Source organism: Ciona intestinalis, chromosome 5 (assembly GCF_000224145.3).
Source record: "Ciona intestinalis chromosome 5, KH, whole genome shotgun sequence".
NCBI lineage: Eukaryota > Metazoa > Chordata > Ascidiacea > Phlebobranchia > Cionidae > Ciona > Ciona intestinalis.
The window spans coordinates 4288575-4304405 of record NC_020170.2 but is presented as its reverse complement, the minus strand read 5'-3'; the positions used below and the strand labels follow the sequence as shown (position 1 = coordinate 4304405).

Below are 15831 nucleotides of genomic sequence, written 5' to 3'. Positions count from 1 at the left end.
TAGAATAGAGTTGCATTTATTTATATCCTGGGTATAGCTGTTACCAATTTTAAACTGGTCATAGACGGTAAGATAAAACGTTCAGTGTACATATTCCACAAACCTTTAATGGTGATGGTAATTTCTAACGAATCCTGTGTTCTTCCGAACTCCCTTGTCAAAGCTATCGCTTCTTCTTCTGTATATGAAAAGCTGCTAAGGTCGGTCGGAGGGTTAGGTTCAAAGTTGGATGGAACTGGCTCGGTTTGGGTCTCATAGCTGCCGTAAGCATCGGCCGGTTCAGGTTCATAGTCGTAGTTCTGGTCGCCTCTGTTAAGACTGTATACATTGAGAAAAGAAAGAGTATGTTGACATATCATTGCCTACCTATATGTTAATGTTAAAATTTGAATTAATGAAACCTATTTATCCTCGCGTGGGCGGAGGAAGACAGTTATTATACCACCGGTGTTCGGTTTCATACACCTCGTGCCCGTTTTCGTGTTACTACACATTTAACATTGTGGTTTCAGGTGTACCAAACAAACGTTTAATTTATTTTTTGTATGTGGCTGACATTTTTTATGATACAATCATATTAGACCACTTAGTTTATAGGTAACCGACATACTTCGGTAACATGTAGTCGATTTATATGCAAGTTGATGTTTTTTTACTCACGGAGAACGTCTTTTCCGTTTCGCTTGCCTTAATTTTCCACGAAGGCTTCTTTTTCTTCTTTCACCTTAAAATAAGTTGTTTCTTTACTATTTAGAAAAAACAAGATCTTCAAACTCCTAATGCTGAAATAATGTTTGACAATGATTCTGTGCATGCAACCTTTCCGAAAGACAATTGAAAAAATCGTCATAACCAAAGGGTACCTTATTCGAACCTCGATACTGCTATCATTGCGAGCTAGCGTGCATTGACTGAAAAACTAAACATGGGTTAAAATCCAAAAAAGTATGTTTGAACTTATGAATGTTTTTTTAAACGCATTTTTAAAGAATGAATAATTGCATTCCTCGTCCCCAAGGTGCTCGCCTTATCAACTTACGTTCAGCGTCTCCACCATAGTCGTAATATTCGTCTGCATCGTAGTCATAGTTATTACTTGGGCTTGCAGTCGTTACTTCTATAACTTCTTCTGTAACGCATGTGACTTCAACAGATACAAGAGTACAATTGATGCCAGTCTCGCGTGGTCTGCACCAGTGTGGTACCTGTAAAACGCCAAGAATAATTAAAAACACCACGATATTTCTTAAACTATGTAATACTGTATGAAGTATGTATAATACTACATGTATAAATTTATGTAATATTATTTGGCAAGATGGAGGTCAGCTTTAGAACATAATATCTCACCTTTCCTAATCCTGTTTAACAGTCAGCAATGCTCATTTAAAGTCATGAGCATATGGGTATATTATTCAAAACCTATGTAAGTAGATGCGTTTAATATTCCATATGGTAATTTACTAAGTTTTGCGATCTATAGGACAAGCCAATATAAGATGAGCTTGCCGTACCGTCTTTGTATGTTACATTATCGTATAATAACTGTTTTAAACGTTTGAACCCGGCCCCGATCTGGTGCTCATGAAGTTGGACACTTCTCGTAACGAAATAACATTGAGGAAGCGCCATTAAATATGTAACCCACGAAATTGAATATGGTACAGCTTAGATATTTTCTCACCCTTGGTGTAAGTCGGGCAACTAAATGCAAACGAACAGACTCAAGAAAATTTGTGTCATTGCATGTGTTCTCTGTTGTGAGTCTGTAGCTCATTCTGTATCCCTTGATTAATTCGTTGGAATATCTCTGATCTAAATATAAACATTAGAACGTGGATATATACCATGTGTAACATGTTTTACAGCAGATGGCGAATAATAATGTTCAGTACTTGTCTTTATCGAATACTTTGCATGTTTATATAGTAGGGTAAGAAGGACATGACACCTTTGGTACATAATATCCAAATACCCTGATCGTGTTTAACAATTAACAACGACATACAAGCGTCATGAGAATACGTTTTTTTAGTTCGATTGTTTCTTGGTTACCACCTAATGGAACGAAAAAATAGAATGAAAAGGTGTCCCGTCTTCTCCTACCCTCTAACATGTTAAACTATACAAGAAAACAGAACATAGCACACAACACCTAAATATACTTATGTAAGTTGGATGATAATTATTATTTTTAAACCAAACTTACGGGAACAGTCGATAGGAAGTCTTACAGCTGGATGCCACACCCCGTCGTCCTCACAAACGTGGTAAGATTCCATGTAACTATGCATCGCGATACCGTATCTGTAATATAGAAGTAAAGATTGCAAAATTAGACCGTATATTTTTATACATCTTTTAAGACTAGGAACGTGTTTTAAAATATATTACTGTGGGGTAAGACGGGACAGCTTTAACACATATACCCAAATATTAAGGTCGCGTTTTAAGCAATTAACAACGGTCTATAAGAGTCGCGGTGATACGGTTTCATAATTTATGAATTGTTTATGTTTACCGCCAAATGGGACTTGAAAATTAAATAAAAATACGTTCCATCTTCCATTGTGCTAACTGCAATCTTTTTACTTTACTTTTTACTTTATAAAGGTAAACTATTTTTCATATTGGTACATCATTTTACAGCTTTTTTTATGTATGTATACCTTTGGCTGTTGCATTCGTGGTAACACTCTTTCAAGTTGTTTAGATTCATGTCACAGTTTATGAAGCCGTACTTCGGTTCGTCCAGCTGAGGGCAGAAGTTATCTGTAGATACATTGTATACAAAGTAAAAACAACAGTCGATCTCTAAATGGGTAAAGTTCTATGGAAGGCACTCTAGTGTCCTAAGAATTTAGGCTAGAGTTCCTTATTATCAACAAGAGTTATCACGCATTATCTATAGAGAAATTATGAATTAAAATTTACATAACTCTATACTAAAGGAAGGTACAACAACAGCCCGACAACACAAGCAATACGAGCTTCAAATAAATGCAGCGTACTGAAGAGCATAAGTTACAACATAACCTTAAGCAATCTCCCATTACCCAACCGCAGAAATTATACGATTAAATAAGCGCAACTATGTATAAGTGCATGGTTTATACATACCTTGAACACTAACTACTATAACACAAGTACGAGAGTTTCCTGTAGCATCACTGGCTGTGTATTGTACCCTGGTTTGTCCAAACGGCATATCTCCAAACTCGTGGCTTCTGTTCATGAACACAGTACCTGTGTGAAGGACAATTTGTAACACCCCAATATTATTGCTCCAAACCAATGGCTTCCATTAGCGTTGTCTAAACTGTTAACCATATTTTACCAACAGTATGACCTATAAAGTTACATATATGATAACTCGCAAGCGGACACCAGGTGCTTTTTGTACGAAACAAACACCCGTGTTCAAACGACTGTCGTGGCCCGCCATAAGAGGATAAATAAATTATGTTCATTTTTCACCATATATTAAGATAAGTGTCTGTTGTGTATGACCTAAGCGCAGTATGGCAAAAATCTTCATATACAATTCAGTTTAATGCTTGTGACGGTGAACCAAGTTATCACCTACCAGAATTGTCTGAAAATGTGGGTTCCCTCCAAGATATGTTTTGTGCAATGAACTGGTCCCGTGGGATCACAAATGGCGGTGGGTTGTTGCATTCCGATATCAATGGTGGCTGGTTATCTAAACATTGGATGAGCTTTTATTTTAACATCTTTGCACAGGAATGGGAGAGTTTGTCATTGCAGTAACACAAAACCTTACGGGATCTTTATATTAGGTATGGGCGCCTGCCTCCAGCCAAGAGTTTACGGGTTCGAGGCTCGAAGCTGATACCATTATCGTGGTCATGCGTGACCTTGGACAAAATACTTTACGGCAATAATTGCCCCAACCAAGCGACCCTTATGGATTTTATAAATGGCAGCAATAATTACAAAAGAATGTTTAAAAGTGCCCACGAATTATCGTAAGTAGGCACTATATGTGTAAAAGAGATCACCCGTGTTATATCGGGTGAATATGTAGCAGCCATTTAACTTTTAGCAATGTCAAGTTCTGCATCCTACCGATTACATTAACTTCGAAACTGCATTCATCCGTGAGTCCTGCCCCATCAACTACTGTATATGTGATGGTTGAAACACCAATGTGGAACGTAGCTGGTGGGTGGACGGTAGGGTGAGGTGTCAGTGTAGTCTGCAAATATAAAGGAGAGAATGATTAATCACCAATAAGTTTTTGCAGGTAAAGTGGACAATATTTTACCCACTATGTTTCATATGTTGTAACTCGGAAGACGGAGTGTATGAAACAGAACACCCATGTTGTAACGACTGTCGTTGCTACGCCACACGAGGGTAAATTAGATTCGATCAGCGCAAGTTTTATTTAACACAAAGAGGAGGTATGTGTAGCAAAACGGCAGGTTTTATAACATGCTATGAAAGTATCAAGCATATTAGTACCTGGTTTGAGTTATCTTGAGGTACTGGGGCATCCCAGGTCACAATGGCCGAGTCTAATTGTGGACTTGCAAAGGTTTCAATGTTGTGTGGACACTCTACGGTTGGGGGTTGAATATCTGCAAGACAATCGTGGTAATCAGATAGTTTATTATGCAACACACGAGGAAATGCTTTGAAAAGGGATATGCTAAGCAAAATTTGCGAAATATTGAGGGTTTATATATACTGGTGTATTGGTAATTTAAGAACTTTAAAGTGTTTACTTGGTGAATGCAATTTAAAAAATCTCCTAATAACCGTAGTGTTTGCGTAACTTTTTATAAAAATACATTCTTTGCGTCCAACAAGCATTACAGGGCGTATAAATACACATACGTTCATGTGCAAATCATGAGTAAGAAAACCTCCGGTCAAGTTTCCTAAATGCATTATACTCAAGATGACGCATAGAGCAAATAATAATTCAACGCGCGCGCCACCGCGTAATTTCTTTATTGCTTGCGTGGCTATATTTTTAGCTCTTTCCAGTCAAAAAATGAAGTTCACGCAGCTCTCATCGCGTGGCGCAGTGTTCAAAGTCACGTACGGTAGGTTTGTGGTTTGGACTAAAAGCCGAAGCGTGGATACACGCCAGAATGCGGTTTCTCGCAAAAAATCTGATGTAATTAGACAGCATCATTGCGACAGCGTATAGTTGTCGGCATTCAGGGTTGCTTTCAACACACAGCAAGACGTAAGGCCCATAAACCATGTTCCCACGATCATATCGCAGGTTTATGGTACAAAGTACGCTCCTAGTTTTTTGTCAAATTTATAAGATGTTTGACGTCATAAGATTTTAGGCCGGAGACTCCTTGCAGCATTGTGATTTGGGTCAAAATACTTAACGGCAATTACTCCGACCCAGGGCCCTTGTGACTGGTCGGCTAAATTGTCGGCCACACATTAAAAATAATGGAAAAAACTCCAGAAAACTTCCCAAAATTATCCTCCACAAAGTGATATATGCATGGGCACTCGTAAACAGTCACAAAGTGTGTCAAACCTGATTCATGGAGAAAATACAATTAACTAATACATATTCTTACCCATGCATCTGGCTGTATCTAATCCTGTCGACCATGTATTGGGCAATATGCAGGAAAACGAGTTGGGTATATTCAGTGCATATCCATCTGGACATGTAAAGGTACACATGTCTCTATAGTGCAGAGGTCCAACGCCTTGTCTGCAATTTTCTGATACAGTTGCACCCATAGGTACTATAGGTGGATCGCATCGTATTGCTATATTGAAAGTGAAAAGTTGTTTTAAATATTGAATTTTAATTTTTGACATTTTAGAGTCGTGATGCTACGGCTATACAACTATTTAAATGTTCTTTGTTTTGCTTACTACCAACATGACGAAAGGGGGAATCATAAATGTACCATCCTACCCCAGCCCACTATAGGTATTAGTGAGTATATGTTCCAACCCAGTCGTCCCTAATATGTTGTCAAAAACATCAGCCATTAATAAAAATGCAAAAATTAAAAAAACGATCACCCACTAAGAAACGTATATATGGTAACTTGTAAGCTGGCGCGAGGTGTGTGAAACAGAACACCCGTGTTACAAGGACTGTCGTTTTCCAGCCACGCGAGGATGAAGCAAGTTACATTTAAATCAAACCTTGACAGCTGGAATCTTCCCCATTCCAATGCTGGTCGTGCAAGCAAGACCTACTGGGCGACCCCATAAGAAAGAAACCCTCGTTGCAGGTCTGGTAGCAGATGGTACGATAAGAGCTGTCAGTTTTGCTGCAATTAAGTCTGCCATGTGGAATTTGTGGTAGTTCCGGGCAATATCGAACTGCGGTAAAAAGAAATCGATGAAAGCGAATTGAACAATTCGGTGGAAAACAAAAACAATTTCCAAAGAGAAAAGTCGTTTGTGAGCGATAACTGCTAAAATGCAAATACCAAGATAAACACTACTAGTCCTGTTTTGCCTGATGGTGCTGGTGGGTATAGTAAAATGTGTTATAACGACTGTCATTCCCTCCCCAGGCGAGGATATATAAGTTACATTCATTTAATCGTTTAAAATGCATTTGGTTTTTATTGTTGCCATAGCCGATCTACTACGTTATTGCATCCGAATTTTCCCCAAGTGGCAATTTCTTCCTTTGATAGGCACCGACATGCGTCACTATAAGCTAAATCAAGTAAAGTGCTTAATTTTCGACGCCTGTAATTACCCTCAATAGACCACCAGGCAACTGCTGCTACAAACCTTTACGACTTCGTGACTAAAATCATCAGAAAACTGCAAGCACGTTGTTGAACCGGTAACTGCTATAAACTAAATGCTGTGTTCATCGTCTTGTTTTATAGTGACTTATCTATATTTTGTAGTGACTTAATTGTAGAGTAAATATATCACATCCATTACCATTACTGCCCTTGTCAGAGGTGATAGGCTTCAATATCTGTTGAGATATACTAGTGACACTTGGTGTTTGGGTAATAGGCCAACCCTGGCTTAAATATCCCATCCCATGACGGGTCGTGCTGAAGGCCACAACCACGTACAATAATATAAAGTACCCCATTTGTAATCAACACAAGGTAAAATATATATAGTGTTTACCTTGGCAGAAAGATTCCTGTACCGTTCCACCATCCATGGTAACCCAGTTCCCATCGATGCGGCATTTAATAGAAGAGCTGCCCACGAGGTCAAACCCTTGATCGCAAGCGAAACCACAACGAGACTTGTATCGGTTGTCGCAGACCATTCCGGTAAAACGGCCGTTCAAAGGTGCCCTCAACTCCGGGCACCGAATAACTTCACACCGTTGCTCGACCTTGTCGAAAATTCTTAAGGTCATATTTGATAAAATAGTTTTTACACGTTTAAAAATACAAAGTTTACACGTTCGAAATACAAAGAAATTACAAGAATATTTAGGGATTTCGGGTTGTCGTGCTCTAATATGGACTATACTCATGTATAGCTTATCATAATTGAATATGAATGTTACGTATGTAACTTATGTAGCCTCGCCTGGTGACCTCGTGCCAGCATAAAAAAAACCTGTCCGCGTTATTCCTATACATTTTGTCAATGTGCATTTAATATTTTCATATTTAAATTACAACACAATATATCACCTGTCTGAAGCCAGGTTTGCAGGTACATTGTGTTACGTCTGAGCTGCCGTTGGGTGACAACATGTTAGGGTCGGGACACGGTGTGCACGATTCCAAGCCACCGGGAGACGGGAATGGCTTATATGTTCCGACAGGACATGCTATGGACAAAATTTGTATTTTCCATTATATTTTATAAGACCGATAAGTAGGGTATACAGATGTTTTCGGAAAACAGCAAACTTCAATATTTAGTTAGGTTCTTTTACTTGCAGTAGCAACATGGATGTTGAAAAAAGTTTGGCTTACTTCTCCGCGATCCCATGGCGCACCATGCTGCCGGACGTCACCCTCGTACAACATTTATTAGAATCAGTTTAAGCAGATTATTAAGAAGGACGATTTAGTAGATATATTTACTTATAGCAGTCGAATGTATACTGTAAATTATAGTTTAATATATTGATAGGTCTTTCAAAAAAATATGTATGCTGATGATGCGATAGTTGATTTCTGGGCCAAAAATTTCTTTACAGAATACGAACCATACCTGGTAAAAACAAATATAACTGTAGCAATATTACTCAAACTTATGTATTTGTTTGGCGGGACTTTAAATTATAGGGTATAGTATGCTGCATATGCTGTGTCGCGCATTTGTTTTCTTATTAGCTAGTGAGTGATCAGATTTGTTTTCACGGCTATAGTGTTCTCGGCACTGGCATTTGTTTGGCTGCATTTTGAATTAGGGTAGGTATATTATGTACCCGAGGATCATGTAACGGCATATTTGGCTTCGTGTGTGGTTTACACCAATGTTATTGTTCCTGACACGCGAAGAGAAGAGTTGTAAATTTAAACGCGTGAGGGAATATTGTGAACTATGTTTGGACATTGCTTAACTTGTTTTCGATTGTAAGGGGAACTTGGTGGTGAAAACAGGGAACTTGAAGATTTGACTGATAACATAGTCCAGCCGTGGTATTGCCTTTTACGTTAACGACACCGTTTCAAACCGCTTTATCGTGGACAGCGATATGCTCAAACAATGTTTACGCCAGTTGTTTTGAACTCAATTGGGTTTATCAGAGAATGCTGTACGGTGTTTTCAACAATATACACGCAAGGGTATTTGTTTTGCACTTGCAATCTTAAGGCCAAAAGTTTATAAATCTTTTAGCGTTATTACACAATATGGTTTTCACACTTGTTTTAAAAATTTAAAATTTCCAGCTAATAAAAGAACTAAATAAATACATACGTGTACACCCATGAGGAAGTAACCCGAATCCCCAGAACCCAGGATCACACACACACTCATAGACTCCTGTTGTGGTTCCGCATCTACATTGACCCAGAGGATGGCAGCATCCTCCTCCGGAGCAATATTTGTGACAATGTGAGTCATCTTCAACAATATAGTTGCCTCCCTCGGCGTCTGTGGAAATATAGAATCATATTATACATTGCTAATGAATGTGGATAGCTTAATGTAGACTTCATTTGTCTATTTGAAACGATAGCAAAGATCATATTATTAAAACAAAACAGTGAAAGTAAAATCACATTATCCATTGCTAATGAATGAACGAGAAGAGTTAAGGGCATATACAATACTGTATAGGGTCAAACGGGGCATCTTTAGCACATAATATCCTAATATCCAAATATCATGATCGTGTTTTAATCAATTCACAACGGTCTAAGAGTCGTAAGGTTACGATTTATAACTCTTTGAATGTTCTTTGTTTATTGCCAAATGGGTTGAGAAATTAGATTGAAAAGGTGTCCCATCTCCCCTCACACTATACTGTATAAACTCGATTTTTGATTATGAAATTAAAAAGAATTATATTTGAAATGTCTATGGTTCTATAGGAAGGTATAGCTATAAGTGACGCCTATGATAAAGTATACACTCAGCAAAATGTTAACAAGATGCATGTTTTTAAAGCAAATTTGCAGCGCTCGCAAAACCTATTCAAGTAATGCATTATGTATCAGCTACAAGGGCTGTATTGTGTTACATGTAAATAGAAAGATAATGTTCAAGGCACAAGTGATAACAACACAAGCGTCATAATTTGGCAACGGATTTCATGAATATTTTAAAGTAATTAACACGAATGAAGAAAGTCGCTTTGAATTACTTTCATTATAGATTTTGTGAAAGGGCAAAGCATTTTGAACGCACGGTAAAGACTAAATGGCAAAATGCGGATGACGAAGAGACAAATTAAGCTGAAAATCGACGTTCTGGACTGTTACTAATTGAAACGAGAAATCTTCAATCAATCGAACGATTCTAAATATACATGAGCCCCGACCTATGGTAATGTCGCGCAGTGTACGAATGTCAAGGTCCTCGTCTGGGAAGCAATCGTCAGGCCCACTGTGCGCTTTTATGGAATGTCAAACTTTCTCGTCGCCCAATTCGCTCTCCCCGCGTGAGAAAATGCGCAATTATGAAACTTCAGCTTCCTTAACTTCAAAGCCACTGCAGGGAATGTTTGAGTTAATTAGTTTAGGCGCCTCAACGGGACCTGCTTGCCGCTTTGTCGAGTTGTTTTTGCTTTTAAATTGACAAAGGGAAAGGAATCTTCTGATTAGATTCGCTCGAAAACAAAAATCGATTTGTCTTTAACTAAAAGAAGAAACACGCTTGCTGACAGTGAGACCCAAACGAGTCTGTCGAACGTCAAAGGCTGCAAACGCTGCACGTCAGCCGTGGGAAAGATAAATTGGCTTGCCGCAACAGCGACTTGAAGAATCGCTCTGTTTCTAATCAACAGATTGGCGATAAAGGGCTTCCATTAGCAGGGGTAGCGACGAGGGACGACGGTTGTTGCTGCATCGTCCGTTCCCGACCCCAGTCTGTAGCGGTTCGCGCTGCGATAACAGGAAACTGCGGGACCGATTCTTGCCTGGAACTTACAATGTTTGTGAGACTTGTCGAGGGTAGGGTAACTAAAGCGCCTTTTCACACCAGGAGTGGGTTTAGACAGGGTTAGGCTGTTTTTATTGAAATTTTACTTCAATCAGTATAAGGATTAGAGTGGCGCCAGACGATGCCTGGCTTGCATTATAATGTTTAAACGTAATTTATTTAGAAATACTTTAAAATCGTGAGATTGTGAATAACGGATTTCCGACGTGTTTTAATATCGGAACTGTAAACTGCGCATTGAATAAAATGTTTTTAAATTATACAACTTCTGGCGTTCGCACAGCATTCGTGACGCCGATTTGGACGCCAGCCATTACAGTTCGCATGCCAGTGATTTTAGTTCACACAGAAAAACGGCGAAAACTGATGTTTTGCGTTCGAAGCGACGTTAGCAAAATCCGGTACCAGTTGCTTACATATTTTGTCGAATGACTTCCGATATTCGGCATGGGAATTTCAGAACGATTGGGACCACGTCATCCTTTGGCGCTAAGCAACTGTTGCACGAAATCGAATGGCGACGCACAATTTGACCGGAAAAATATTTCTCATTGCTCGGTTGCCCTTTTTGCAAATGAAATCGATTGGTAAATACGGAAAAACAATTCTTTGTCGTTTTTTTGTTTTGGGGTCGAGTGTTGATTAGAGATAAGGAACTAGTATATACGTAGCGTGCGACGAATGCTTTATTATGGTTTTGTTTGAAACGGTTCCCGTAGTATAAAACTAAACTAAACATATACGTTTTCGTTAGCATATAAATTCGTTTTCCCGCAGTATCAAATCAGACATATATACGCAAGGGTTTTTTGTATAGTATTAACATGAACAAGTGTAAGCGAGTGGAATGGCAAAATTTCATGTCGGGAAGTATGATCATTGGGCGACACCCCGGTCAAGTCACCACGAGCCAGGAAACGAATTGAGGTTTAAAGAGAACGAACCGGAGAGTTTAAAAGTCATTGCATGAACCGCAGTGACAGTGGTTTCTGGTGTCTGGAAATCTGCAAGGACTAAAAGGGGAAGGGTAGAGCTAGAATCGAGTCGCGTCTGTTCATTCGCTCATATGCTATTTAAAACAGTGGCAAATAGTTCGTATTTTTTTTGTTCCGAACAGATTTTTGACATTTTTAGCCAGGATTAACAAATCTAGTTGCAGATTAAGTTATCGTCTATTTAAATTTGTTTTGTTTTTTTTGCGTTGTTTTAAAGTGGTTACCCATATACGACTTTAGCAACGACGTTTTTATTTTACAGTTTTTCGTTTACTGCTAATTGTCTTCTCTTGTATTTTTTTGATTTTTTGTTTTGTATTTGAAGAGATAATTATAGCTTATCTTATGTGTTATGTTATACACGCAGAATTAAATCAAATATGAATGCAACTAAATTTGAAATAACACCGACAACGACTGTGTTGTCCAAACTGAACCACACGGAATACCAAGAATGGAATCTTCTCGGTCAAAAGGTTTGGACATCCGAGTCAAAGGCAACATGGTCGCCAAACAAAGACGTTGCGTGGTATACATGCGAAGCGATACACATTACATGCATAGTGGTCGCATTCTACATTCTCTACGCACTGGTGCATTTTAGAATACTAAGAAAAGCAGAAGTGGCAAAAACTTCAGGTAATTTTTTAATAAGACTTGTGGTTTATTTGATTACATTAAACTAAACTTAATTGACTTAATAGTTCAATGTACTTTTTATTAAGGTTGTCAGTTACTTTTAATGATCAAAACTTTGCATAACGTTGGTTTGATTTAAATGGGACATAGTTTATATTTTCTTTTATTGTCACAGTTGGTAGTGAACAAAGAATATGTATATGGAATCATATAACCGTACCTTCATGGCTTTAAAAATTGTTAAAAGCTCGATTAAGAGATGTGGGATATTATGTGCTAGCGTTATTTATGTTACCACATAGTACTATAAAGCTTCTTTGGGGAAATATCACGTATTTTTCACAAGAAAGTATGTTGTAGTCAAAATGAATATTTTTTCCTATATAGCGCGTCTTAGAAAGGGCGGAAGATGGCTTGAAAATCTTTGTATAATGGGCGTGTTAACTGCTCTGCTGAGGTTTGGGAATAACCAGGCGTTATTGTTTACCGTGGATTCAACCTCCAGATGTTCTACACTGCTTAATGTCAGCATTGCTCTGTACAACGTTACCATTCACCCGATATACACCTTTCTGTGGGTGCGATTGGTAAGCATGGGTGTCTTAGTATACAGATTAGGGTGGGGAAGACGGGACGCCTTTTTATTCTATTTTTTCATCCCATTTGTTAGTATATAAACATTATCCAAACAATTATGAAACCGTATACTTACACGACTACCTTAGGCCACAATTAACTGTTTAAAATGACACTTTTATTTTCACAGTAATTTGGATTTATAACTTAAATCACCAAAACAAATATAAATAGTTCACATATCTGGATAATGATACAGTCTATGAAATTTAGCGTAGTTTATAAACGGTCAAACAGAAGTATTTCTGAAAGGTTAACATTATTTTTGTTTGCAGCGGATCTTTTACTCGAACCGAGCATTAAAACACCTGTACAGTAAAACTGTTCGATTTCTAAGCTGGGTGGCTTTACTTTGCTTTATCTGTGTGACTATGGTGTGCATGGTGCTTCTGATTGTGGACCGAGACAATAGCGCCAGTGGGCGGGTATGTGCCAACACAAATTCCAACGATAGCAGCACTGTTCCGGCCAACTCTTCTCGGCCTCCACACCAGCAAGGCGTGCGTGTGAATATAATGACAGGACTACTTGGCGGCTGCATACAGGTATGTATGGATATGTGTCTTGTCAAGAGCAATATAGCTGTTAAATAGGTATTTTCTTTTAGCCGCTGTTTTGTAAGAACTTTTTGTCATGTATGAAGGAAGGTAAATTAATCTTTTATATACATGCCAACACCTGGCTAAAATCCTCTTTTTCATGCGTTTTTTACCCTCAAAAGGGCCTAAATTTGGTTATAGCAACGTTTTGTTGCAACAATTTCAAGAGGCATAAACTTCGACGTTGTAACTTTTGTTGTCTTTTTCAGCTTTCGTTTCTCGCCCTTTTCCTCTACCCGATCATGGACAATAAGTTGAGGGCGGTACGAGCCAACCACACACGAGGAAAAAGCGTCGCATTGATAACTCTCATAAGAAGATCATTCGTCCTTGCTGGTCTGTGCATATTATCTGATGTTGCAATAGCTCTGTTAATCAAGGTGGTCTACACAAGCCACCCAAGTGCTATATTTGCCCCGCTGGCCATGTATGATGTTAACTTGGTCGTCAACCTGTTATGTATAGTGATGACATTCAGACGCTGGCGTGTCATGCTCTTTCCATGGTTCTACACCTCCCGATGCCCATTTGCCGCTTGCCCAAGCGCCTGCCACCATAGGCTCCAGCCCGGGTCTTCCCGTACATATATTGTAAACAAAAAAACGCCGGTAGCACCCCTCGCTTCAGTTGAGTCTCGTTCCCAAACTTGGGACCGTTCCACCAGCCACTTTTCTTCTCGTCGCCGCCGGGAAAAGAAGCTCCAAATCCCGGAGATCCGGGAGCCGGTTCCCGATGTTGGCCTTCCTGTACTGCGGGAGATTTCGGAAGAAAAAGAAGCAGAGTGGAAGAGCCAATCTCTTTCTCTACAGAACCACAAAATCGAGTCCGAATTGCAGCAATATTCAGATACAGTTTTCCAGCTCTCCTACCCTGAGTTCGAGCGCCAACGTTCAACGTCCCTAGTTCTCCGCACAGAGAACAAATGTTCGGACAAAAAGTCAAAGACTGCCCTCGCCGCTTCTCTTATCGCCAAATCCAAATGTTGGATGAGAGACAACAAGCAAAACAATACATAATTTGTATAATTCCTAAACATTTTCCAGGTTATTGCTTTTTTTTCGGGAGAGAATTTTTCGTGCGGTTAGCGTTTCGTCGTGTTCTATTTTTTCTTGCTATTAATAAACTGTAAATCATGTTCACACACACGAATGTGTACCACGCCTTAATCGTTTAAGCTTAACATAGTATTTGTTAGTGTTTTGTATAAACACAGCCAGTAAGTAAGAATAGAGCAGACAATTGTACCAAACTAAAATAAATACAAAACAAATCTGCAAAACGCAGGTCATAGATATAGGTAAATGAACAGGAATCTTACTTGTTTAATCATCGCGTGGCGAGGCAATGACAGTCGTTATAACAGGTGTTCTGTTTCAAACACGAAAAATGACTAGGCATTTATTAGAAACTTGATTAAGCAAAGACTTTGACTGTAACATTTAAGTAGTGTAATAACATTTCACTTACAATGTTTCACGGAAACTGAACATGCGGAAACTGGTGATGCAACGCGTTTATCATTTCACGCAGCCCAGACTAATATAACGATATGTTCTCTAGTTAACAACAGCGGTCAGATTCAAATTAAGAGTCATTGCCAAAATGCGCGCAGTCAATTATTTAGAAAACTTGTATTAGTTATTTATAGCAGCCAAAAATATTTGTGAAAATAAATTCAGAATACTTGCTACCTTTTTAAAATAAATCGGTAACACGCAGTGTTTTGCTATAAGAACATGAACGAGATACCAACAGTAAAAAAAACTTTTGTCAAGTATACATAATATACTGAATTCGACAGCCAGGTGGCTAGTATATTATAATAATAATGATTTTTAAGTACAATTTCAAGTTATGCCAAGTTGACAAACAGATTATGGTATTTAAACCGTGCGATACAGTGTAGACATCATGCCACAACACGCACACGTCTGTGAACTCTCTATTACAGAAATGCTGCCTTGACAGGCATCGCTATAGCATTACGTCATCGATTAAAATATCAAGGGCCAAAGCAAATTCAAAAAGAACTTTCACAATTTATATATCACTCAACACAGTTATGTCTCATGGGGTTTTAACTTCATAATCGTTTTTTCCGTAGTGTGAACTTATAAAGGTATTTAGCATGGCTTGCAAACTTGATTCCAATGCAATTGCTAATAATGCATTCGTTTTATAGACAAACGTGCAGATATGTGGCGTATGGACCAAAACTAGAACCTGCTATAGATTTTATATACGGTAGCGGTATTTACTTCAGTTCTTTAAAATTGAGTTCGCTGTATTCTTTGTTATTATTTTGTTATTATGAAAACGGCGATGCCCGATATAAGAAGTATAGGCTCTAACAACGAGGAAATTATGTAAGATTTTACCCTCTATATTAT

The 15831-nt window shown here is 38.5% G+C and overlaps 2 protein-coding genes across 2 annotated transcripts in view; one reads left to right on the top strand and one right to left on the bottom strand.

The window, feature by feature from the left end:
- The window catches only part of LOC100177891 (sushi, von Willebrand factor type A, EGF and pentraxin domain-containing protein 1-like), a 74887-nt gene that overhangs the window by 50503 nt on the left and 8553 nt on the right, over window positions 1–15831 (bottom strand). The window contains exons 7-21 of the mRNA XM_026834727.1: window positions 8887–9063; window positions 7647–7786; window positions 7123–7339; window positions 6163–6342; window positions 5577–5774; window positions 4489–4604; window positions 4090–4219; window positions 3587–3703; window positions 3121–3246; window positions 2670–2772; window positions 2210–2307; window positions 1685–1815; window positions 1040–1205; window positions 661–724; window positions 104–318 (exon numbers count right to left, since the gene is read on the bottom strand). Of these exons, the coding sequence (XP_026690528.1) occupies window positions 104–318; window positions 661–724; window positions 1040–1205; window positions 1685–1815; window positions 2210–2307; window positions 2670–2772; window positions 3121–3246; window positions 3587–3703; window positions 4090–4219; window positions 4489–4604; window positions 5577–5774; window positions 6163–6342; window positions 7123–7339; window positions 7647–7786; window positions 8887–9063 (2178 nt within the window). The remainder of the gene's footprint in view (window positions 1–103; window positions 319–660; window positions 725–1039; window positions 1206–1684; window positions 1816–2209; window positions 2308–2669; window positions 2773–3120; window positions 3247–3586; window positions 3704–4089; window positions 4220–4488; window positions 4605–5576; window positions 5775–6162; window positions 6343–7122; window positions 7340–7646; window positions 7787–8886; window positions 9064–15831) is intronic.
- On the top strand, window positions 11890–14584 carry LOC100184227. The gene is made up of 4 exons (XM_002127639.3): window positions 11890–12206; window positions 12594–12793; window positions 13118–13387; window positions 13651–14584. Exons 1-4 carry the CDS (start codon window positions 11948–11950, stop codon window positions 14455–14457), a joined length of 1536 nt encoding a protein of 511 aa, XP_002127675.1. The 5' UTR covers window positions 11890–11947; the 3' UTR covers window positions 14458–14584.